At 37.0% G+C, this 26,087-nt stretch overlaps 1 protein-coding gene and 2 long non-coding RNA genes across 5 annotated transcripts in view; 2 read left to right on the top strand and 1 right to left on the bottom strand.

Moving 5' to 3' along the window:
- LOC126874356 (midasin) overlaps nt 1–26,087 on the top strand; it is a 137,616-nt gene that overhangs the window by 97,726 nt on the left and 13,803 nt on the right. The window contains exons 16-19 of the mRNA XM_050636281.1: nt 18,893–19,040; nt 20,813–21,042; nt 22,768–22,979; nt 25,393–25,863. Of these exons, the coding sequence (XP_050492238.1) occupies nt 18,893–19,040; nt 20,813–21,042; nt 22,768–22,979; nt 25,393–25,863 (1,061 nt within the window). The remainder of the gene's footprint in view (nt 1–18,892; nt 19,041–20,812; nt 21,043–22,767; nt 22,980–25,392; nt 25,864–26,087) is intronic.
- Nucleotides 1,233–4,190, top strand: LOC126874373 (uncharacterized). Of its 3 annotated transcripts, none has more exons than XR_007692771.1 (4): nt 1,233–2,915; nt 2,996–3,389; nt 3,473–3,716; nt 3,827–4,190. It is a non-coding gene; the product is annotated as an uncharacterized LOC126874373 (long non-coding RNA). The 3 variants fall into 3 exon arrangements; XR_007692770.1 differs by having other exon boundaries at nt 1,234–2,909; XR_007692769.1 differs by having other exon boundaries at nt 1,234–2,435.
- Nucleotides 8,361–10,973, bottom strand: LOC126874379 (uncharacterized). The gene is made up of 2 exons (XR_007692780.1): nt 10,328–10,973; nt 8,361–9,062 (listed from the first exon to the last, which is right to left on the bottom strand). It is a non-coding gene; the product is annotated as an uncharacterized LOC126874379 (long non-coding RNA).

Below are 26,087 nucleotides of genomic sequence, written 5' to 3' on the forward strand. Positions count from 1 at the left end.
GCACTTTATCGCGTCTCGTTATAACGGATCTCACTGTAGATCGTTGTCTCGATGAAAAATTAAAAAAAAAAAATTTTTATTCTATATTTTCGACTTCTTTCTTCGCGTAGAATCATCCCCTTTCCGCTTGTACCACCAGTTACCAACCACCCTGTATGATATATATCATAATATATAACATAACTGTACTTTACCTTCAATGTAAATTGGCAAATTTTGAGAAAAAGATTATAAAAGAAATGTAAGAATGATATTTACAAAATTCAAAACGGAACATATTATGAAATAAAGGGAGGATAAATTAATGCCAATTGTATTTCAATATTTGTTGAAAATCACACTAATAATACTTATTCAAAATCGTTACGAAAAATGGAAAAATCAGTTCGCTTTTATAAACACAGTACTTACAAACAAGAAGAATCATGGTTTGGTCATAGTTTGATATAGAACACGTAGAGCATAAAGCATAAATACTGTATTCTGAATTATACAGGGTGGTTGGTAACTGGTGGTACAAACGGAAAGGGGGTGATTCTACGCGAAAAAAGAAGTCGAAAATATAAAATAAAAATTTTTCCTTCGAGGTTTTGTTTTCGAGAAAATCGACTTTGAATTTTCGCTCGGTACGCGCCCACTTTATCACGTCTCGTTATAACGGATCTCACTATAGATCGTTGTCTCGATGGAAAAATTAAAAAAAAAAAATTTTTTTTAATTTTTATTCTATATTTTCGACTTCTTTTTTCGCGTAGAATTACCCCCTTTCCGCTTGTACCACCAGTTACCAACCACCCTGTATATCGTGATACTTTGCTGATTCTACTGCTTCGCCATTCTTCTCTTCCTGCCAGTCTTATTTATCTTTGGGCTTGTGCTCGAATATTATGTACAGGGTGGACGATATGTAACTGACTGATTTCAAAGTTCCACTACTCTATGTTACGTTATTTTTTGTTCCGCAACCATTTTGTTTTACGCAACCATTGCGTCGAACGTTACGTCAAAGCAATCCGTCGATAACGGTGATCGACATGACGACGTTGGCCATCTCGATCGCCTGATTGAACTGCGCTTCTTTTTACGGGGTTTCCTTAAACGCGAAGCGTATGTCGATAAAGGGAACACTATGGGGCAGTTGAAGAAAGTTGCTATTGGAGAAACAATAGCCAACATGACTTGTGAAACGCAGCGAAAAATGCGATCGTCTGGAGGCGAACATCTGTCTGATGTTATATTGCATACGTAATTTCCAAATATTAATTAGTGACTTGTATTTAAAACGTTGTGTTTCGTTTTGTTTCAAAGATATAATTAGCTGGTGACAATTAGAATCAGTCAGTTTTATATCGTCCACCTTGTATATTCAATTTATCGATACAAATACGATAATAAACAGCGTAATTTCAACGTAAATAAGATAAATAATGTTATTTGAAAATAAACGTAAATTTCGATAGAGATACAGAATAATGCGGAATTTCAGAGATAATTTCAGGGTGAACAAAGTGAATGGAATAAAATAATGGACCGATACAAATTAGCTGTTGTAATGGATGAAGAAGATGGAATGAAGCGAAAAGAGCGTAGAAGGAAAAGAGTAATATACGAGCACGATTTCCCTTCGCTGTTTATTATCTCGTTCATTTACACGCGAATACATCGCGTGCAATGAGCCAATAATTTTTGGTACACCGCGTACATTCATTCAGCAGATCGAAATAAAAATACGAAATACTGTACGTGCTCGGCTTTGCTTTATTATTATACGTGTCTTGTACATTGTATCACGTTTCGCCATTATCTGGCCCATTATATGAATTTTTTAACCGACCGAAGGTAAATTATTTTCAATGTGATCGACAACTGTTTCGCGTGTCCCTTTTTATCGCTACATGCGTTGTGATTTCTATATTCCTTTTAAAATAATTATCAGACGTATAAATGAGCAATTCAAATAAACCTAATTAATTTTCTCACCCTCGTCCGCTCATGTATCGTTTACACGTTTTGCTGTTAGAAATGACATTCTGTTTGGCGAAGATCAGTGCAACGTAATCCCAATAAAATAATCAATTCGTAAGCGTCAATAATGGCAACGAACAAAGCACATAACCGTGTGGCGGCACTCAACAGCGAATACCAGCACTCGACACTAACTAGCGACGAACGACGGCAGCGCAGTGGTTAGCGCCTTAGGTTACGAACGTTCGGGACCCGGGTTCTCAAATCCCGGCGACCGGAGTCCGATTTTTCTTCCACGCATCTAAATTAGAGGAGAAATAGCAGTACCCCATCAGCGACATCTACAAGTATCACGGACAACACTTACGCCTCAACCGTGTTCTTTACAAATTCCAACGATGAAAAGACGCTGAAAAGAACGTGCGAGTGGATTTGTCGTGTTCTTAGTGAAGATATCGTTATCGTACGATGTGTGTGCATTTTGCTTTTAAACGGTTTAACACTAGAACTACCGATAGTTAACACGAAGCTATTTTTACCAAAACCAGTGAAAATGACTGGTCTTTAAAAAATACCTAATAATAGAATATTTTTATATTTATTGATTTATTACTTTCTTACAGAAGCAATTCCATGTTATATAGTATATTTTTGGTATTATTAATCCATCTGGGACCATGTTACCTAAACGAGGGTTGGCACGTTTATAAAATTGTAGAAACAGTCATTTTGACTAGTGTGGTGTTTCTAATGTTAGTATTTAGCGATCTAGCGATCGATCCGGAATTTTCCTGACAACTGATATCGTCGTATTGAATGATACACAGTAAAAGTTCGAAAAACGCGTGGCAAGTTGTAGAAAACGAGGAAACTGGTTAATTGGGGTTCGATAAACAGATTGCAGGATCCTTTTACACTTGGACAAGTACCAGTCATTTTCACTGGTATTGGTATAAGTAGCCTTGATACAAAATTATTTTCAGTTGAATACATAAAAAACAAACTAAAATTCAGTACATTATTTTTTTAGTTATCGTTGCGAACTTGTAAAACTAGTCAATTTGACTGGTGTGGTAGTTCTTTGTTGGTGTTAACACTTTAACTGCTACGCCGAAATTACATGTTTCGCTGAGGGCGCCACGGGAGTATTTTAATTATTCAAAGCATATAACTGCAAAATAATAATAAATTCGTGATGTAAGACAACATTCTTCCCCAGTGGACCGTTTATCTTCTTGGTGGTCACGGGTGACCACCGTAGCGTCTTGGTGACAGTTGATAGCGACATATTATAACTTCCTTTATTTCAACAAATTATTCGCTTTCGTTATTTTGTCGTAAACAAAATGTGCAGGATATATTGTTGAAACGTATAGAAGATATTAGTAAACAGTATTTGCTCATTCTATGTATAATAGTAAAAGGTATGTTCACACTTCTAACTTCGATTATATGATTTTAAAGCATCATTTACGATTATTTTTTGATGTTGTTTCTGTATTTAGAGGTAGGATCACAATAGCTATTATTTTATTCTTTGGATAAATCTATCACACCGTTCTGAGTCGAAAAATCTTTATTGCACTTTCTTACATGGACTAGGGATAAAAATAAAAGAACATCTTAAACCTATCGATTAAATCTATCGATTGTATCTAGAACTATTTTCTAGTTACTATTTATTGTAACTAGCGCATCTGCACATGGTTGGCGAGCATGAACTCACGTTGTCATTTTCAACATTTTTTAAGGTGTGTAATTGTTCAAAGGGGCACTTTATTTCAAAATATCTTCTATCTATCGTTTATATTCAAAATGCCTTAACTGTCAATTTTCATTCAATTTTTACAACTGTGAGAAGTTGAAGCGCTGCGGTCACCAATGACCAACGTGGCAATCAAAGTGTTAAAAGCTTCGGTTTGATCGACGAGCAACGCTTCGGAGGCCCAGAACCAGCCGAGAATTCGGCACAAACGCGAGAACAGCTCGAAGAGCAGTCCGGGCTAACGCAAGAAACCGTTTCAAACCCTCTGCATAAGACGAGAAAGATGCAAAAAGGAGGAAATGTGGCGTGAAATTGCTTCTCATACTAATCAGATATCATAACGAGTCTTAGATGGGAAACTACGCAGTATCACCCGGTGTATCCATTTCACGGTGCTTCCTCAGCTGGACGACTTTATCGAGTGAAAAGATCATGGCATTCTTTCGAAGCGAAAATTATTATTATTATTATAAAATATTATTATATTTTGCGCACTATTTATAAATATTTCAACTTTTATTCAATAAAAATTATTCAGAACATAACAATGAAATACGAAATACCGTCAGTTGTTCATAGCGTTCAAATGCACTGGCACTTATCGACACAAAATCTAAAGAGATTTTTAAACAAGGGTGATTATTCTGAATCAAAAGTCTGTTTGACTTTCTCTTTAAATAAATCTTGATCTTGCCTGAAAAATATGGATTATTTATTTGTGTGTATATATATATATATGTAATAACGTAAATCCTTAGGGTAAATCAGACGATCGATTCTGGAAAATCGAGTTTGTTTTGAGAATAATGAAAGTAAATACAATAACAGTTAATAACGAATCTACTACAAATTTTATCTGGGAAATCGAGGGTCGATTGTCCAAGTCCTAAATTACTGCTCTTCTCTCGTGCTGTATTGGATTGGCAACTAAGTGATTGCGGACTTTGTCAATACCATCTGATGACCAAATCCGCAATCACTTAGTTGCCAACCCAATATTCTATTTAGCAAATGACTGGCGGTGAAACAAGGCAAAAATAAAAATGTCGATTGGCGGGTAATTTGAATTTTGTAGAATTATACGTATATACATGTAATAATATGGTGAAAATGTAGCAAAGTAATCGACACGCTGAAGTGTCGCACAAATTGATAATAATTAAAGAGCGATCAACGAGAACCGTGAAGACGATCGAGTTTCCTCAGCCACTCGTATTTAGGCGATAATGGAGATCTCGTTACGCGGAAGAGCCAGATATTAATTAATTTTCATTCCGGAGGAAATGAAGTTTTCGAGGGTTCGTTTCCGTTTTTCTGTTTGCCTTGTTACTCGGCCGGTAGTCCGCGTTTTTCAATTCTACGCATCGGCAGATTACCTTTTGCTCTTCGCTCGCGACTTCTCCAATTGGAAACGAATTTTCCACCGTCTACTTTCTTCCGATCGAGCGTTTGAAGTCATTTGAAGTCATCGTAAATCAGAAACGAAAGAATATTAGGATCAAAATTACACAAATTCTACCGGCGTTTTTAAATCAAAATAAATTATATATGAAATAGTTATAAAATTAATCACATTTAGCTAACCGATGTCTAATGGCGTAGCAATTTACGTAGCCCATTAATCTTCCTAAAATGGGCTATTAACGCTGCACCTTGATCAGCACATTTAACGACGAATTCTTGAAAATTTCATCTGCTTCGTTGTAACTGGAAAATCAATAAACCGTAAATGTGTTCCAATGCTTGTAGTAAAAATACTATTTTGGTTTACGCTAAACAATATTGGGGAAAATTATGTTCCAATATTGATAAAGATAAAAAATAAAATAAAGATTCCATCGTACAAATATTTAGCCGAATAAGAAATTATTCAAATTTACAAATTTATCCGAATAAAAGTTTCATTTTAATCAAAATTATATATTATACGTATATAAACGAGGATAAAATTGGTAACGAAAATATATTTTCAAACTTCACTGTCCAGTTGTAACATTGGCTTTTATAATTAACATTTTTCAGATACCAAATTGATAAGCTTGTTGTTTCTCGGTAAATTAACAATAAGAATCGTATTGGAGTCTGTGTATATTTGTACAAAATTATTCCCATTATTATTCGTTATTCGAATAAATATAGAACATAATTTGTTAATAATATGGATAATAAATAACGCGAATAAGAATTAATTATACCACAGATAAAATATTCAGCTTATATGAATTTTTCCCTAAGATAATTATCATAAGAAAATATTTATTCGAAACAATTCGAACGATTACCAACTTTGGTGCTAAACGGGAGGAGAACATCCAGTTACCATTTTTTAAATTGCAAACTGTTCAAATATTTTGAATTTAGAAACCGAGTTGACAGGGAAGTTTGTAAGTTGGAAATTTTCTATGAAATAATAATGTTATTGTTATCAAACAGGAGGATAATAATAAGAAGATCGAGGACATAGATAGAATGGATTTTGGCAACGGATAAGGGGCACTTTCTTACAATAGCTGGCAGCAGAGTAAGAACGAAAGACGATGAATCAGCCTGACAAATTTTCTCACGTGTACCCAGCGAGTGCTGTTGACGCGAAACTGTCTGCCAAGAATTCGCTCTTTTGTGACATAGGTAGAGATCATGATGTCTGATGAAATATAGACTTGAGTTTCTAGCCATCGGATAAAATTGATTAGCTTGCAACTGGTTACTTGGTTGGAAAATATTTATTAACAATGGAATAATGTAGAATCTGAAGATAATAACGAATTATGAGATAAAATCAAGTAACAGATATAGTGTAATAACATAGGAGAAAATATTGTTACATATTAAAATATAAAATGTATAATATATTTTACATATTTTATTATAATATTATATATCATTAAAATATATTTTATGTATTAAATATAAAAATATGATATATAAAATATATTATGTGTCAATAATAAAGTATATAAGATATATTTTATATAATATTATTACATATTAAAATATAAAGTATATAATATATTTTATATATTAAATATAAAAATATAATATATAAAATATATTATATATGTCAATAATAAAGTATATAAAATATATAATATATAATATTAACATTAATTTTGCTTTTACGCGGACGTTCCTTGGTAATTATGGACAAAAGAGCACGCCTCATCGATTTCAATTACCTTCAAATACGAATTTCATGCTAAGATCAACATTCCGTACAACTTTCCTCTACATAGAGTAGATCCTCGAACATCGGACACTATCCGTTCCAGGAGACGCTGGACGGTTCGAGCTTCGAGTTGGTCGAATATCGAATTAAATTGTCCCGTTTGAAATGGCGTAAGTTGAATCGATCCCTCCCATTCGATATGTTCTCAATATGAAACATTGCAAATACCTGTCTCTAAAGTTCGTATTAATAAATGGTAAGAAAACAAATTTAGTACGCTCGCTGAGACAATCACAGAAGAACTACACCGACGACTGCAAGAACGAGCGTCGAAACGACGAACGTCCCTTTGTTTCTCTTTCTTCTTCTCAGCCTGCATTTCGCTGTTGCGACCGAGCCTGAGCAGAGAGATCAGGCAACAATGTAACGCTTACACAACGACAAGCAACTGTCCGTCTCTTTGCTCCAACTTCCAGTTTTCCTTCAAGTTCAGAAGCTGGATTTCCCCTGACACGTTCGTTCGAATTGGAATTGTTCGAATATCGAACCGTTCGGACTTGCACTTGTCCTACTGTATATGTTACCGTCGCTTGCGACCTTATTTTCTGACATACAATTTTGCCTGGAAATAAGCCGCACGCTCAGGATCGACGAGATGCTCATTACGAGTCTGGCGTGCTATTCGGCTTCACTTTGTTCTCGAACGGGACAAGCGAGAATACGGAGAACGAGCGAGGAACTCGAGATAGCGGCGGATCGTATAAAGCGATCGGTTGAGCAGCACGTAACACGCGAGGATTGCTAAACCAGAGTCAGGAAGCATTGTACGTATTCCATTGGTCTTCTACTGAAACGAGTCACTGTTCGTTGGATCATAAAAATTGATGGCTTCTCGCTTTCACGGATCGCTTACTCATTCTGCGATCTCTTACTCTGTCGGTAAATAAAAAAAAAAGAACCTCAAATGGAAAGATAATGAGTTGTCTGTTTCCAGTGAGAAACCAGTTGCTTGTTTCGTGGAAAAACTGTATCAGCGGAAACTTTCGATACAATTTACGTCACGATTACGTCGGATTGTCGAGTAGGCGGCTGCATTCTTACATAATCCAATGTAAACTTAATTAGCTGATGAGAGAGAGAAAGTCATTTTAAATAGATAAAAGAGAAAAATGAGGCTACTGGATAATGTTAACGTGATTGCAGATTTTGACGTTAGGTGGCAATGACCAAATCCGCAATCACTTAGTTGCCAACCCAATAATTTTCAGTGAATCTATCGATCTATGAAATGTTATACTATGTCTTACCTGTCTGTTCGTCACGTACTAATAAATTAGACTCAGCAGGTGTCTATAAATGTCCTTAACGCGTAACGTTTTCAGCTATAGACAGAAGCGTATAATAATAAATGATAGTAGTCGAATTTACGACACACTTACAAAAGCGAATGAAATAAATACCAAGTCGTGCCAACGTTGTGCAATATATTAATCTAGCATTTAACTAACATTTAACTAAATTAAAATTTAATAATCTACAACCCATTGATTTATCTTTTTTTTTATTTATATTGAAGATGATTAGCATCGATAAGTTAAGCTTAGGTTGAACTATACAAAAATTGAACGACTATCTATACGCCAGAATGAAGCGTAATGGAACTCAAATTTCGTTGAAGTTTTTTGAAAACGTCTCGGTGAAACGAGGGCCGAGCTGTGGCTGCGTGTGTAGGGAAAAGTAGTTCACAGTGTCGTCCTTGACAGCGTATCTCAGGCCCATTGAAATCGGGAAGATGTTCCTTTTTTCTGTATAATTACCGTCTTCTTAAACTCTTTAGCAAGAGAAACCAATTCTCTTTCTGCTTCTCCCTTTTCTTCGCTTTTTTTTTTGGATTTAATTTGTCTTAACATGGTTGAAAACGGCGTCTCGAGTTTCACGCTTTTGATGTTGAAAAATATCCATTTCAATGTAACATTTTGTACGAAGAGATTTTTTTTTCTTTTCTGATTTTTTCTCTTGGATCTGCACTTTGATTTTGTTTCACATTTTTCCTGGAATTTAATTACAAGCTCTTGCCTGTTGTTTTTTTATTTTACTTCCTTTTTTTTTTTTTTTTGAATAGTTCAAAATATAATTGGCACAGAATAAAATAGTATCATTCATTTCCTGAAATAAAAAAAAATAGAAAGAAATAGAGAAGTTAATAAAATAAACGGACTAAAAAATTACTGGAAACTAATTTCCTTTAATTAAATGGACTACCCACGTAAAACCTCGATAAACACTGGAAAAAGCTAACAACCGTGTCTGAATAGCGCAGGATAAACGTCGGATGATCGCGAATCCTGTGATTCGGAACAAATTAAGAAGGAATGTTGTCTCTGAGCTATAGATAAAAGAGATGCGGTCTCCGCAGTGCCGTAGAAAATCAATGGTGGGAAGGGGAAAGGGCGGGAAACGCGTATTTCCAGCCAGAGAAGCTCACGCCCCACCAAAAAAATTAGAATGTCAAGCATACCATGTTATTTACATCTGCGAAACTCGTTGTTCCCACGATTTTCACTCAGACCCGAACCTTAACAATTTTTAAAAAATAACTCTGCCGTGTTCGGTAAAAAGGGCGTATCTGAAACTTCCGCCTAAAATGTAGCCGCTAGCGCAAAATGCCAGATAAACAGCACAAAAATCTATTAAATGAGAAAGTTCTGTATAATAATACAGTATAATATTTTATATTTCAAGCCATTTTTCTGGAAACCAAAACAGAAACAGATTTGACCAGACACGCCTACTTGGACTGAGAATAAAAATAAAGAGCCACTGTGCTTGCAAAGTCAGCAAAATAATTGCAAAAATATTCGCCACTTGGATCCTGCGCACTCTGTTGAGAGTGGTTTTTAGCGGTAGGAAAATTCGGCGACGACGACGACTCAACAGAGAAGAGGGAATTATGGTCAGGGGCGATATTTTGTATCTTTTCAGTTGCTGTTTTCGCACCGGTAAAATTGAAAGGCGGCCACGTCCTCGTTAAATCTTAAAAAGCTCTTGAATACACCGGCGAAAGAGACACGAAATAAAGAATTTGCCATTAAAATAATGCGACAGCACAGAGAGCTAATGTCATTATCCATTGGATCGACTGAAAATCCTCCTCGTTAACGCTCCACAACTTTTGTTTTCCACAGATTCGTTTTGCCGGATAATTATGAAAAATAACGACTGCGTTGTTACTTGCGTGTCGCGTTCATATTGTCACGCTCCTCCGTATCCGTTAGTTCCCTGCAATTTTTTTTATTCCTATTCCTAACTATTTCCATAACGACTTGGTTATCGTTTATCTGTTTTTCTCAACTGAATAACTTTGGCATTGAATCAATTCAAACGGAACTCGGCATTTGGGTTTAACACGAAACAAAATTTGGATACTTCACTGGATCCATCTTATATCTTCATTTGCTCGCATTTCTTTTCTATTTTTCTCCTTCTATTATTCTCCTTTTCTATTTTTCTATTTTATTTCCTCCCTTGCACGATATAGACAAATTACACGGCAATTCCCAGGACACTTCGGGTCACGTCCAGCCGAAACTTTGGCTGGCCCTCCGTTGTTCTTTCACGTCCTAATCTATATAGTTCGAAAGTACTGTAACACTTGCTCATGTTTGACGGTTTAATTTAACGACGAAAAAGTTTGAGGTGTTATTGGGTGTAGTGCGTTAAATAATCATTCGGTATTTAGGTCAACAACATATTTATTAACAAGAATCTTTTTTCGATCGCGTCACGTATCGCTCTCGGTTTCGCTAGTCAATTTCACTGCCCGGTTACAACTCGACTTTATCGCTTCCTATTTCAAACCTAACTGTCGATCGGATTCGATTCTTTTCTGTTTGTCGCCCCTCAAATCCCCACTATCCACACGTTTGTTAGGCGTCCGCACTGTTGCCACGCACGTCTTCTTCTCGGACATTCGGCGGAAGGACCGTTGGGATATTGATGGCTCATTGGGCACTTTGCTTCGGCATATTGATATACATTGTTGCCGAGTGCGGCCACAAGTTTACACGTATCTGCACGTTTCATAGGCAATTTTTGTAAACGTATTTTAATTACTACGCGATATCTCTAGTGCATCTCGAATATTTTTGCGTATTTTTCTTATACAGTTTTGCGCATGAACGTGCGCGATCTAAAAGCAAATGTCTAAGTAACGAAGAAACTCCTCCTTCCGGATGGAATATTCGTGGAAAATTCATGTTGCCGTATTAAAGTGGATGTCCAATACGTAGCAGCGCTCCATAAACGATTCAACAAAGGCTACAAAAAGTATGGAAACACCATTGTATTTGTTACATCGTATTCAGATGCAATTAGCTGCGTATGAAACGTTTCTTTGAAGCTTGAATTTGCCGCATTAATATCGCACGTTTAATCGTGTTCTATCGTTAAGTATCAATTAGATAAAATAAAAGGAAATTTATTACGAATCGGTACTTTCGATGTTTAAAGAGATGTAGAATAAATGTATGAAACTTCGTTATCGTGACATTAATCAGAATATCCACGTAATTTTCTTGCGTGAACATTTCCAACATTTGGAAAAAGTGTCACGAGGTATTCTGGAAAAATAAAATTAGCATTTAGGCGAAGGTTAAAGACGTTTCCATCTAAGCAACTTTCTCGTGCGTAGATTATTTTAAGCAGATTTATAAATGTAATTTTTAGTTGAATCTTAACGTCGATTTGGATTCTATCACGTCGTACGAAAAGTTTCTTTTGTTTCATAAGGAAATGATATTTGTTCTTTTATATTATTTTATTGAATTACGTATGATCCATTCTGTTCTGTTACTATAAAATGAAAACTTTTCGGACGATCTAATATCTTGATTAAATATACGATATTTCCGACGAAGTAATGAAAATTTTATTGTACAAAACGACATTTCATATGCACCGATCTGATAATGAGATCGAAGTATGGTAAATTCTGTATCATTTTGTAGTATTTTCACACGACTGGAAAATTTTGAAAACGAAAGAGAAATTATGAAAGGAAAGCATTTCCAGTCTGATAGAGACGCTTCATTGAGAAATAAAAGCAGGTGGAAATATTGTACTTTGTGCAGCCTCTGTATGTGTCGTCGGAATAATATTCGTTTTAATGGTGGTAACAACGTGACGCGTGTTTTCTCGCGTTTCAAAACAGTTTTACAAAACATTGTCTCTCGAAATTCCCCGCAAAAAGAGATATGAGAAGCGTTAAATCCAACGTACGAGCTATAATTTTATTGGATCGTTATCGCAAGGATCGGTTCCCGATGACATTTTTTATTGTGGCGAGTTGAGCGTAGACAATGCCACATGTGATACAATAGCTGTCGAGAAATATCCAGCTGAACTTTAATATTGTAAAATATTATATTGAAAATGCAGCTTCGTTGAACAGTCAACCCCTCTACAACGCAGTTAATTCGTTTCGCGCACTGTCGAAGCCGAACAAAACTGTGTGATGGACACGTTCGCGCTATATGAGAGTTGTTCAACTTTATTAAGGCGCGCCATATTGAACTAATTTTAGCCGCCATTTTCCCACTCTCTGATTGTCGAAATTGTTTTTTCAAAGTATCATACGTTGAACGGTTGATTGGGGTTAGGTTGGAAAAAAAAATTGGAAAAAAGAATTCATTTACAGACATTTGATCGATGATCGGTATTTATTTGGTGGAATAACGGCGCAAATGCAAATTTGCATATTTCTTACGAATTTTTCCAGTTGTTATTTCGTTTATTATACGCAGTCTTCGCCTATCGACTCAGGACGAACTTTCGATTTTACATTTTCTTTTCTGTCACATTTTTCTGCTTAAACGCGTGATTCTTCGTAGGTGGTTTAATAAAAACATATTGAATTTTAATTTATTTTCTCTTGTGACCTTCGTATTCCAGCATATCGTAATTAGGCGTTTTTCCTTGTCATTTTAAAAATCGTACGTATCGTTAATCGCGCAATTTAAAATTCAAAGAATTTCGAATATGTTATCCTAGAGAACGAAGGATTTTGCAGATGGGAAGGAAAGCTTTTAATACAGTTTTCGCGAGATTTTCACGAGAATGGATGTTCCACCGTTCTATTTGTACGCTTTAAGGTGGTGATGCTAGCAGGCTATTTACTTTGTCTCTTGACGCGTGATTTCTGATTCATAGCTTGATCTCCGGGGATTCCAGGTGATTCAAACTTTCGTAAAGGGAAATTCCTTCGAAAGCAATTTTCGTGAAATCCGTGACATTCCGCTCAGCATTGCCGAAAAACCTGCCGCCGCGAACTCTCGTAGAATAATAAGTAAGGTTCTTTCGTCTAATGCGAGCAACTCCCCGATCAAATTTTTAGTCACCATACAAAATCGTGTCAGTGTACAATTTTTATCGTAAATATGCAATTCATTTTTGTGTGACCTTACCAGACCCGGTTTCAAAATTTCATTTCAAATTGTACGTTCGTTGTTATTTCTTTCGTTCGTCTAACTTTATGTAAATTCTTCTGTTATCTGATTAATCAATTTCTCAATTCTTCTTTTTGCTTCTTTTTTACCGAGGAAAATTCATCGCCTGGCTTGTTTACCGCGACCGGTCGGCAAATTTACATCTTCTTCTAAAGTTCTCTGCCGGGGACCTTAACTCTGAACTCGACAACATTCAACCAGCTATAGTTGTATACATCTAAACGCGGTATGTGTTTGGCTTCGTCGTAAGCGCTTGAATAGTCCGATAGAGTCCTTGTGAGGTGACGCATGTACACCACCGAGTGTTGTCGGACACTCTCGAGAAATATTTCTCGAGAATATACTCGCTGCGTGATGAGTTCTCTATAGCTAAACGAAATCTAAAGGCAATATCATTTCGAGCGTCACAGAGTACGGATCGAAGCCTACGAGAAATGAAATACGACAAGGAGCGAACAAATCTCATAATATTCGCTACGTTAGTTTTGTATCTTCTTTTATCCCAAAATATGTGCACGCGTTCAGTGAAAAAGCGTTTATTGAAAAACATAGAAAATATAAGCGAGGAGTGTTGAGACGGACGAAATTCCAAGTCCGAAAACGAGCGAATAGAAAGCGAGAAATATTCAGACGGACGAAATTCTACGTCCGAAGATGAGCAAACTGAAAGTGAGGATGATCTGTTCGACTATAATCTCCTGTTTATAATTCACACAAAAATGAAAATATGCGATTGATTATTTTATTATTTAAAAGTTATGTCGGGCGTTATTTCCTAGAATAAGTTGACAGTTTCTTTCGAAAAAAAACACGTCTATTTAACGGTAAAAATAGGTATATGTAAAGTGTTAGTGTTAAAATAATGTTCAGAGTGCAGTTTCCTCGTTGGATGATTTTATTTAACCATTTCACATATTGTCTATACAAAACGTCAAATTAAAAGCATATATTTAAAGTATAAAAAATATAGGTAAAATTAAAAACTTTAAAGATGACTGAAGATAAATAAAACGACTTGAAGGTGAAATTAAAAATTCATAATGCATTTTAATATCTTTTTACGGTGTGGTATCGTTCGATTATAACTTTATTTAGTCACAGTTGATAGTGTAAATTTTAATTAATTTCAACACCACTAAATTGCTGTATTTTATTATATATTGTACTTTATAAAAACAGAAAAAGTGACGCAATTAATTGGTAACAATTCAAGGTAAACAATAACTGATAATAACAAAAAAAAAAAGGAAAACGCGTTGCTAAAATAAAAAATGGAGATCTCCCCGTTCGGTTGGCTGAGTGTTAATATATCGCTAATTATTTACACCAGGGCACACCTCGTCGATTTTGACCACTTTGACGAAACACATTTCAAAGTCATCAAAATCGGCGAAGTGTCTTCATAATTCTTTAAATAATTGCTACACATTTAATCATTGTATTTATTAATATCAATTGATATCATTTCGAATGTTGAAATTGAATCTGCAACTTAATATTACGCATTTTCCATTAGTTATTAGCTTTACGACTAATAAGAGTCAAGAATTCAACATTTTTCCATATTTCCACATAAAAGATTCCATTTGAAATAACAAAATTAATCTTGAAATCTCCACCGGTATAAAAAATACTCTATAAATGTACAAAATACAAAAATACAAATAAATACAGCACAATGTGCGTACGTATAAAAAGTTCCTCTATACGACACCATTATCAATATCAAGGACTCTCAACATTGTATTGAGACAATATTCGCATATTAGCACGTTGACTGCCGTGCGTGTTTTCAACGAAATCTCCTTCAGGCCACGAGTGACGCTGTACCAAGCGTACTCTGCTAGACTTCCACCGGTATTTTAAATAACTTAAAATCTCTGCCCTAATTCGTTACAATGTCGAACAGAAAAATGGAAAACTTATTTCTTAGTGAATCAAATAGCAGTGAAAAAGAAAGCTTTTACGAGGCTTACGCAAATTCGGATAGCAGCGATGAGGAAGAAATCAAATTCCCTAGAAATAAAAATATAAATAGAATTACATCGTTTGATTCTGATTCGGATATTGATAAGTGCAATCGTAGTGATACTGAATATAACGAATATACTGTTGACGAGATTTTACAAAAATTGGTCATTGAGGAAGAAAGAACAACTGATGGTACCGAGGAAAGTACAATTCAGTTTGACGAATGGAATGAATTTAGTGGTAGGCAGAAGTCATTTCCTTTTCCCGAGACAGATGGCCTCATTGGGCAATTACCTAGCGATGTCAATCCATATGATGTGTTCGAGCTGTTCGTTGATGACGAAATAATAAACTTACTTGTATCAGAAAATTGCAACAAGGAAGGATGTAAATATTAGAAGATTTAGAGAATTATTAGCTGGAAAATTATTAGGGTTGTTTGAAAATACAAAAATCCTTGTCTTCGACGGAATCAGCATAATATCGCCGTTCGAAAAAATGATTTCGCAAGAAGCACTAGTCGCGCGTGCAAACTATGTTATGCGGATAAAAGACGTCGAACGGACCGATCAGAGACACGGGAGAATTTAAAAAAAACAACAACTTATTCTCCAAATTGTCCGACCAAACTCAGCTTTGTATAGAATGCTTCGAATTTTTACATTCTGAATAATTTTCTTAATAAATCATTTTCGTATTACTTTTATAACAATTCAATAGTTTTATTATTTCCTGTGGAATATCTGTCCAAATACCTACGACGATCCTTCGCAAGTTGTCAAATAAGTGTCACCCGAATACGGGTGACACAGCACTGCCGGAACCTTTGCTGTCACCCGAATACGGGTGACGCGGCTGTCAACGTGTTAGTCGAAGCAGAGACTCTCTTCCGCGTGACAACGTTGAAAACTCTAAATCGACGGTAACATCGATCGTGTGAACGCTCCTTAAAAAATTGCAAGTACGCAAATTGCATAGGCCACCTTGTATAATCGTAACGCACACAGGTGCATGCGAGTTGAAATGAATAAAATGAAGACAGAATTTTCGTAAAATTCACGCGACAAGCTCGCGAGGGAACAAATTCAAATCAGTCGAAGCGCTATTCGATGGAAATGACACGTGTCACAGACAAAACGCAAGTGATTGTTCAACGAATCGAAGGGAAGATATAAGAAATGAAGAGCGTGGGAAGAGGGGAGTGTCTTTCCGGGTGGATGTTCGTCGGTATTATCCTCAGGAGGTCGAATCAAAGTGATTGATGCGTCCTGGCCGACCTCGATGGTATGGATTTTTCCGTGTCCATTTTTGCTGCAAGGATCGTCCTTTTGCCCGCACGACAAACCAGATATCATTAAGTTCCTATTGATGTACGCTGGACCTTCCGAGGGATGTTAGAATTGTCAAATAAAAACTCGTCGAATGCGTACGTAAAATCGTAATACTAATCAGGTTTAGACGATTCTGTGAGCCATCAATTTGATAAAAATGGTCATTAGCAGGAGAAATATCACCACCTACTACGTATACGGACACAACATAAAAGATACTATTGATTATGCGAAAAATTAGTTTTCCAACAATTCTTATTGTAAATCTGTAAAATTTGAAAATTCTATACAATGAGATGGTTGTTTATTACAGTTGTATTCTGCGACTACGAACAATTAAAAAAAGAAAAGAATACGCTTCCTCCGGTTTTATTTGAGATATCTTCGAGCAGAATATTCCAGATTATATTTTCCTCTGTTATTTTTTAATACGGCAACTTTTTTTTTATTTCTTTTATTTCCTCCACCTTTATTCCGACTTTCCCTGATTCTTTCATTTCCATTTCTCCATGCTGCTTCTTCTGTTATAGAACAGCCCTCGTTTTTCCCTTCCCCAATCGTTGCTTTTTCCCCCTCTGATGTTCTACTGCTTGTTTATCCCGTTTCCAGTGGACACTGCAGAGAGACAAGCACGAGGAAAACAACGTTAGAAGTTGAAATGCGTGACGTCCCGTGCTAACATTTCCCTCTAACGACGATTTACGTTAACGTTTTTTTCGTCGTTCCATTAAAACTTGTCGCGCGTACTAGCAGCCAAAAAACCTTATTGAAACATATTACGAAAGTGTGTGGGGAATAAGAGAAACGAAAACTTTGGAAAAAAATAGAAAAAGAGAAAGGAAAAACGTGTAACGAATAAATGTAGCAACAAAGAAAATTTAATATCGTAATATATATCAGTATTTAATTTACTATCAAGCAAAGCTCTGACTGATCATTTTTTAACGCCTTCTGATCGGATCTAAGAATTTTACATTGTTCGATAAAACGTTAGAAATAAAGAAATAAATTTCATGTTATTCGCACGCCATGTTCTTCTTTCTTATATTCCTCTAAATATAAAAATAAATAGAAAAAATACGTACGCATTTATCTGTGTTATATTTATATTTTAAATATATAAATATTATACAAATATGTGTAAAATATACGTAATGTTCATACTTTAAACAAAAAAAATAGGAAATAGAAAATTCGCTGTATTTGAAAGCAATCGGTTCGTTCGTTAAAAACGTAAAAATTGATTAATCGCGAAAATAAGCAGAGCTATTTATTATGGACGAGAGTAGGAAACGTTTGCATATTCTGTTTCAACGCGAATTAAAAGTTGCTTCGTCGTGAATATCGAAACGAATATGGAAACGAGTTTAGCCTTTCGCGTGACCAGAGATGTTAATGGAAAGTTGAGTCCCCTCCTGATTTCTTCGTTCATCGGAGATGAGTGGCTTGGGCAAAAAGGAAGAAAACAATTATAGAGGAGAGGCACTTAGCTGCAAGCGGAGAAAATTAATGAAGGAAGCGGAGAAGCATTTTTCAATTTCTAGAGAGTAAAGGAAGGTACCATTCTACCTTAAGTACCTTATCCTGCCCAATGGAAACTCTACTTTCGCATTATAATATTTAACCGCTCGTATATTCTTTCCGCTGATCTATTTGTTCGTGTTTCTTCTTGCTGTTGCTCGTATTATCCACCAGACACCCGTTAAAGCGACGTAACTTTTTCAAAATCGCACCGAACAACCTGATATTTCTTGACAAGTTCAATTATTAGGTTAGAAATTAAGTGATTGCGGGTTTTGCCAATACCACCTAATGGCAAGATCCGCAATCACTTAGTTGCCAACCCATATTACGATCGACGCGTTTACCAAACGACGCGCAAAGAGAATTTTAAAAGATCTACAATCGATAAGAGTTACATTTTTATCTATCAGATTCGGCAATCAGATTTTTATCCGAGTTTTGTAATGAAAATTGAGCGTCAGAATCGTACGCACGCTGAGATTCGTCGATTCACGAAACACGTAGATTCGTTGCAGTTACAGGCTGCGACGGTGGTGAAAAATTACGATCTTCGTCGTTTGAACTTCGCAGCTCGTAGCGACGTTTACCGATTTCGTATGTCGGATCGGATATTATTTTCTTTGGTATCGTTCCAGTCGATACATTTCGTGTTACTTGTTTGTTGCAGACGGATTACGATAGACACTTGGAGGAATTACTGGAACGTGTGCAGACACTCTTGATCGGCATCTTAAGAAAGAAATTGAAGAAGGAGAACTTGAACGAGGTGGTGCGTTACCATGCTCTCTTGGAAAATGTTCGACATTTATCTACAGGTAAATCTACTTATCCATTCGTACGAATCTTTGCAATCGCCGATGCCTTTTAAATATAAAACGTGGCAGAAACGTTAGCTCTACAAATTTTCCTCACACTTTAACACTTTACCGATAATCGATTAATCGGTTTTTTGTCGCCGACGCTTATCGACCGATACCTTGTTAATCGGCTTTTTGTCGTCGACGCTTACCGACCAATAGCCTATTAATCGGCATTTTGTCGCGGATAATCTTTCTCATTATTTGTACAGTAATTTGTTATTTAGTACTAAAGTACCTTGCTCAGTTGCGCCAGTTGCGTTGCTTTGTAAGCTCCCACAGTTTTATACCAATTTGAAAAACTTACCGTTCGCAATGAACGAAAAGAATGGTACTGGAGAGTCTAAACCGAAACAAAGCCAGCGCCAGGGAGAATTTACGCCTGAGCTGCCGGTCGGACGTGCGTATACTGTTGAACCGCTAGCGATCAGTAAAGTGGCGGGTTCGCTAGCTACGCTCGTAAAGGGCGTATGCGGTAGTAAAGTGTCGCGAGTTCGAAACCATTCCTGGGCATATTTGCAAAGGTGCAAAGCCAAATATCTTCATAGAAGTAATATACAACGGGCAAGTGGGGTTCCCCCTTGCCTATCATGTTGGTAGTACTTTCTATGAGTGCTTGGCAAGTACCCCCAATGTTTGCGTCACTTGCGCTGACTACCCAGCCCCGCCCGTGGGGTTTTAGCCGGTAAAAATCCGGCACCCTTGTCCCGCCCCGTGCGATGAGATAAGGTGTCTATGAAGATTTTCCCCACGAAAAAAAAAAATTTTTTTTTATAGGGGCCCGGTGTATCGCTCACACCGGTTCCCGGGCCCCTTCCGATCGCAGCCGGGACGGTCATCGTGGAGGTTTTAGTCGGTTGGAGTCCGCCACTACCACGTCGCTTTTCCCCAGAAGCGACCTGGTGTCCGTGCGGATTTCCTCCACGTTAATAAAAAAAAAAAAAAACGGTCAGTAAAGTGTTAACATACATTCATTCGACTAAAACAAATTTCATTCGGAGTAAAGATCGAAGATAATTTCTAATGATAAATCATTTTGACTGGTTTGTCATTTTCGTCATAGAACACAGCGTAGTGACGAAAGTGGTGTAAAATTGTTGTTGAAATTAACCGTTGGCAGCAATGGTCTCTACGTTCGCTGCGGATGAATTTTAATGGCGAGCGAATAATTTAGAATTTCTCTATTTGTTCCTGTTTAACTTCCTGCTTTCTTCCTGCTAATAAATTGCTCGCCTTTTAATTTATAATCAGTCGAAAATCTGCGAATAATATTAATCCGAAACTCGCTTCGCATCACCACCAAGTAAACTGATAAAGTGTAAATTTATTTCCTCGTTACTCGCACTCTCGAGGAAAGCGAGGATTTAAGTTTCTGCTTAAGTTGGTAACTTTTAAACAGTAAACGTCTTTAAAACGTCGCGGCGCTCGCGGAATTAGTCTTATGAATCACTGTTTTCCTTTTACTTTCACCGTGATACTTCATTACGAGGTTTTAGCTGTCCAGACTCACTTATCGAGATCTGACCTTTAATGAGTCGAGAGGCAAATTTACCAAGCATAGCTAGACCACATATCCATCGTTAATTCATTTCTAGAAACGAAACCACGTCGTTCCTGCCCTCCTTTCTTTTATTCTCTTTCTTTTCCTCTTTTTCTTTCTTTTTTTTTTTTTTGCCAAACTCCGTTCCAGCGAAATATTTTCGGTTTACGAATGTTTTGTTTGGATTCAGGGGATGAGGAAACAATGGAAACGACCATGTCGACGGAGACCAAGCAGTTTCTACGTAAAACGAAAGAATTATCGAAGCTGGTGTCAGCGATGAAAGAGCTCGAGGTTTCCTGCGAACAGGAATTACACGAGATCGAGAAAAAGCTGACCGATCTATCGATTGCTGTAGAGAAGGACAAATGCTTGAACGCTGGTGGAAAATTCGAGTGGGTTGACAGCGTGTTAGTGAAGGTAAGCAATTCTTTTCTTTTTTATTTTTCTCTGTTCACACACTGTTTTACGATGATATTTAGACATCAAAGCACAGAGAAACTGTGTTAGATTCATATTCTACAGTCATATTCGCATTCTCTCTCTTTGTTTCCTTCATTTTGTATTTCAATAACGCGCATCGCGTAATTATCCTACGAGTTTCTATTGGGTTGGCAACTAAGTGATTGTGGATTTTGTCATTAGATGGCATTGACAAAATTGCGTAGTTGCCAAGCCAATAGTTTGTGGAGTACGTTTAATCGTATTGGTGTATATAGTGATGAGACGAGTTGATGCTTAGTGTAGTCAATATATTTCAAACTATTTGCCGTACACAGTTGATCGTCGTTCGTCAGTTGATAACTGATTCCTCCAAAGACTGACTGTCTTAACGATCGTCCTCGGTTACTTATACTGGTCGGGGGAGTACCGCAAAGTTTAAATTCAACTTCGATGGACGGTTGCACGTAGCGGCGACATTGTTTTGCCCGGAGTTTGTTTATCGCTACGTTTAGTACGTCAAGACGGTGTCAATGTCCCAAGGCAAAACAACAACATGAGTCGCTCTCGATTCGCATCGTCCTCTGACTCATGTGTCCTTACAAGATAAAGAACGATGGGGAATTTTATTCCTTCGTTGTACCGAGGTTTCTGCCTATTTAACTAATTGTTTGTACAATTACTTTCGTCCATTTACATCTTAGTTTACTATGATACAAACCTGTATGTGTTACTATGTGTCTTCTGTGTGTCAGTCATTGATATGTTTGTGTTCGTTTTCTTTCGTTTCTTTATTCGTTCGTGCAGAAGGTCTTCGACTTCGTACTTTCCTTTACGAAGTTTGCCAGTTTTCATTTCAGTTTTTCGATCGTTCTTGTTATTGTTTCCGTTCATTCCTTGTTTCTCAATGTGATTGGTCTCATTTTTATGTGTTTTGTATTCTTTGTCTCTATTTCTCTGGTGCTGCACAGCTGACATGCTAAGTTTTCTTCCAATTTATATTTCATTCCTTGTCTTATCGCCGTTGTTCAACCTAGTTCGCTGGTTAATCTGTCCAATAATTCTTTTTATCGACAGTGGTATACATTAAGGTCAGGTAGTTTGTTGGTTCTATCGCCGTGGGAATTCAAAATTCTTTCGTATGTCTCACTGTATGCAGAGTTTATTGCTCTGCTTTTATCGTCTTATTGCAGTTTCTTGTGTATATTTCTAAACGACGCAATAGTACATAATGAGACATTTATTTTATTATTTTATATTTTATTTTTAATAACGTGTAGTATTCTTTGTTATTCTGGGCGATTTGCTTCTTAACCTCAAAAACTACCAACTAGCTATAAATTTACATATGTAGCTGGTTAAAGTTTTCATTTACATCGACTTAAATAAATTTACGTTTATTATATCGAGCACTTATGTTGCAGATAATTTATTTACAAAACATCTATTTACCAAGTTACATTCACTAAAAACATTATAAAATAATATCCATTTGTATTTGTTCTTATATTCTATGACTCTTCGCTTCTGATGATAGTTTCTTCGCTTTCTGTCTATTTTTAATACAAATTTTCTATTGTCATTTATAATCTTATCCGTTAAAAGAATGGAAAATTAAGATGAATGATTGGCTTCTATGAAATCTGTTATCAAAGCGTTGGGCTTCAAAGGAAACCGATAAGGGAATTCCATTTTCCATTGCAGTGTCTGCAAAATGGCACGTGGTTACTGCTCGACCAGGTGAATCTCTGCAGCCCAGCAATTTTGGACCGATTGAATGGCTTGCTAGAACCAAACGGCGCTCTAACGATCGGCGAGAAAGGCGTCGATGAAGGTGGAAATGTGTTTACCGTGCAAGCTCATGAGAACTTCAGGTTGTTCCTCGCCATGGATCCTCGTCACGGGGAAATATCCAGGTAAGTAATAACCCTTTTATTTCCGAACGAAAGGATTGCACCTAAGCGAGGAATACCGAACCAATTTGATGTAATTTGATAATTGTAATTTTGGGAAAAATATCCCCAAAAAAGGTAAAATAGATATTTAGAAAATTCATAAAGGAATATATCACAAAATGTAGCGGTACATGGCCGTGAAGAAAGGTCCAGGGGTTAAGCGTATGTATTGACCACATCGCCTGCCGTAAACCCTGGGACTTGAAAAAATGCGCAAGGGCCTTTCATAAAAGAAGGAATCGTCCCCCCATCCCGAAAGAAAACTTTCTCTTTCGGGGGCAATCTATATAAAGGGAAATGAGCAGAAGCTCGAGACTGTTAGTCACAGCTAGTCAGTCAAAGTCACATGTAGCGGCTCCTTCTCCTAAGGGAATGGTCAACTTAACCTGTGTCGTACTACCGATTTTGACACAAGTATGGTGGACCCCAGCAGCGATAAGTGGTTGCGTGTCATGTCTTCTATTTACTGATGTGGAACCGCCGTATGAAACGCCATCTGTGAGAGAAGGTCCGCTTCTCCCCTTAGAAATAAAGGAAGAATAAATTAATGCCAATTGTAGTTCAAAATTTATTGGAAATGATAATAATCATAATGATAATACTTATTCAAAATCGATAGGAAAAGTGGAGAAATCAGTTTTCTTTTATAAACACAGTATTTGCAAATAAGAATAGTCATGGTCTGGTCATAGTTTGATGTAGAACACGTAGAGTATAAAGCATAAATACTGCATTCTCGGTTATATGGAACACAATTTCTAATATTAAAATACAAAACTAAATGATAATGCCATGATGCGCAATAGGCGTGAGGATTACTTGTTTCAGAACAAGTGAGCTAGTACAACATGACTTACAATATTTACTTATTATTACTCGTACAAATAATTTACTTAGCATCGATGATCACTAACTTAAACACCCTGTAATTCTTTATTGCACAGATAACAAATTGTGCGCGATGTTCGCACAGGCCCGCCAAAAATTGTACTCTCGCCCTGTCGATGCAAGATTATTTTGTGAAACATAAGCAGATATTCTGTTCTAAACAGTGTCATCTGAAACCTGTGACTACGACCTCAAGCAAATCTCCCGTATCGGATTTCTATCTTATGGCATTGGCGTATACACAGTCTCGATATCAAGTATCGCGGAATATAAGAAAAAGTTAAACCCATAAGTAATTTTTTCAATTTGTGGAACATCTCACACAGGGCTTCCGCAGAGAAATTCAACCATTTATAACGTTTTACAAATTTATTTTCAGATAAAGTTGTCTCGCGATGCGAATAGTAAGGCGCCGTCGCACACGCAACGATATATCGTCGTTGGCCCTTTTCGCAAGTGTTGCTAACAACGATATATCGTTGTTCGGCACTAGAAACGTTAAGTTCTGTCAAGGGTTGCCCCAAAAGTTCTTGTCGTTTTATCGTTGGACATTAGGTGTACGATATTTCATGTTCTCTACAATATTATCGAATTATATACGTTTCACTCTGATTTATCGCTGCCTTCCATCCTTTCCAAAGCCTTGTGATGCTATTTTTCCGAAATTTTTCTGCTTTGCTCGGAAAATATTGATTGTGGCAGATCGGTACAGCTCTCGGGCGATCCGCGGGTACCAACCGCCAACACCAGAGGGCTACTACGAGTCTGTCTATCTCGCTAGCGGTCGAATACAGCGCACGATACAAATACCGCACCTAGCGAGACTCCCTTTACGTCTATGACAGGGACTACCGGGCATAGCTTTACAAACGAGTTCACCGGTAGTCCCCGGACGAAACGCGAATTCTCTTTTCACCTGGCAGCAACAACACCTCCGACATGATCAACCGGGATTATATATACCGTCCAACGAGTCGAGCTTTTGAGAAAATTTTCTTAATCAAACTAGTACGAACTTACTTGAATTCTAGCTATTTTATCGGCTATTTCTCTATTTTAATTATTTAATTTGTACTTTACGAATTGTTCAGCTTAAGGTGGTAAACTTGAGATAGCAATCGCCACAAAACAGTTGGACTTAGCAAAGACGCGTGGGCGTTCTTTTCCACCAACGCCTAAGCACAACGTATCTTCAGCCGCCCGAAAGAAACTGTTGCAATATGATTGGCATATTCTACCTCGTTGTTTGTGCTCTGCAAACTTTGCACCGCATCATTACCATTCGTTTTTTTCATCAACAGAATTTCCCCGTAGTAAAAGCTTCGACTCGACAAATGAGATGGAAGGTTCACTTTGAACGATATCTTCTGAGCAAACCGTTGTAATTTTGGAAAAGTAGATGTCTAACGATAGAAGGAGGAAAAAAGCTTTTGCGACAACCCCACATAAAACCAGTACAAAATCATCTTTCTGCGCGTTGTTACAGAGCGATGAGAAACAGAGGCGTAGAAATCAGCGTGCCGACCCCTCAACACGTTGTTCTAGCCAATCCCTTAGACGTGATGTCTTTGTTAAACAATTGTGGCATGGGAAACGTGAGGCATCAAAGGTTGCTGCTAAAAATTCACCAAAGCCTGTTCGATAAACAGTACAAGCTAAACGAAATGTTGCAAGTGGCATCGTTCACTGTCCAACAAATGTCGAAAGGATTTGCTTTCGAGCAGTCGTTGAGAAACTCGTATCGTGAGCTTTGTGGCACGTTCGACGCAAAGTCGAAGCACGAAGCTTTGAGAAAAGTCGACCAGGTTTTGTCAGAGACTGCTGGAGACGAGGCACCTGGTCTGTGCTGTGAACTAAATCCAATGACCTTGAGAATGTGCGATCTCAGGAAGAACGCAAGACTGGCGATGGTCAAGCAACAAGGATTCCTTTTGAAATTAACTTTAGAGAAACTCAGGTAAGGAGAGTCAACGAATTTGACTTATAGGCGACGAAGTAGCGTTAGGAGGAGTAAAATAGTTGACGCCTTTCGTTATTTTTTTCACTCGTTTGTAATACTTTATATGTGATATCCACGCTTGATAAATAAAACAATGTGTAGGATAAATGATAAGTGAGATAATTTACATAAAGAAGCTCTTATATGTATATACACTATCGCTCGTAAGTGTCCAGACACTT

Source organism: Bombus huntii, chromosome 16, assembly GCF_024542735.1.
Source record: "Bombus huntii isolate Logan2020A chromosome 16, iyBomHunt1.1, whole genome shotgun sequence".
NCBI lineage: Eukaryota > Metazoa > Arthropoda > Insecta > Hymenoptera > Apidae > Bombus > Bombus huntii.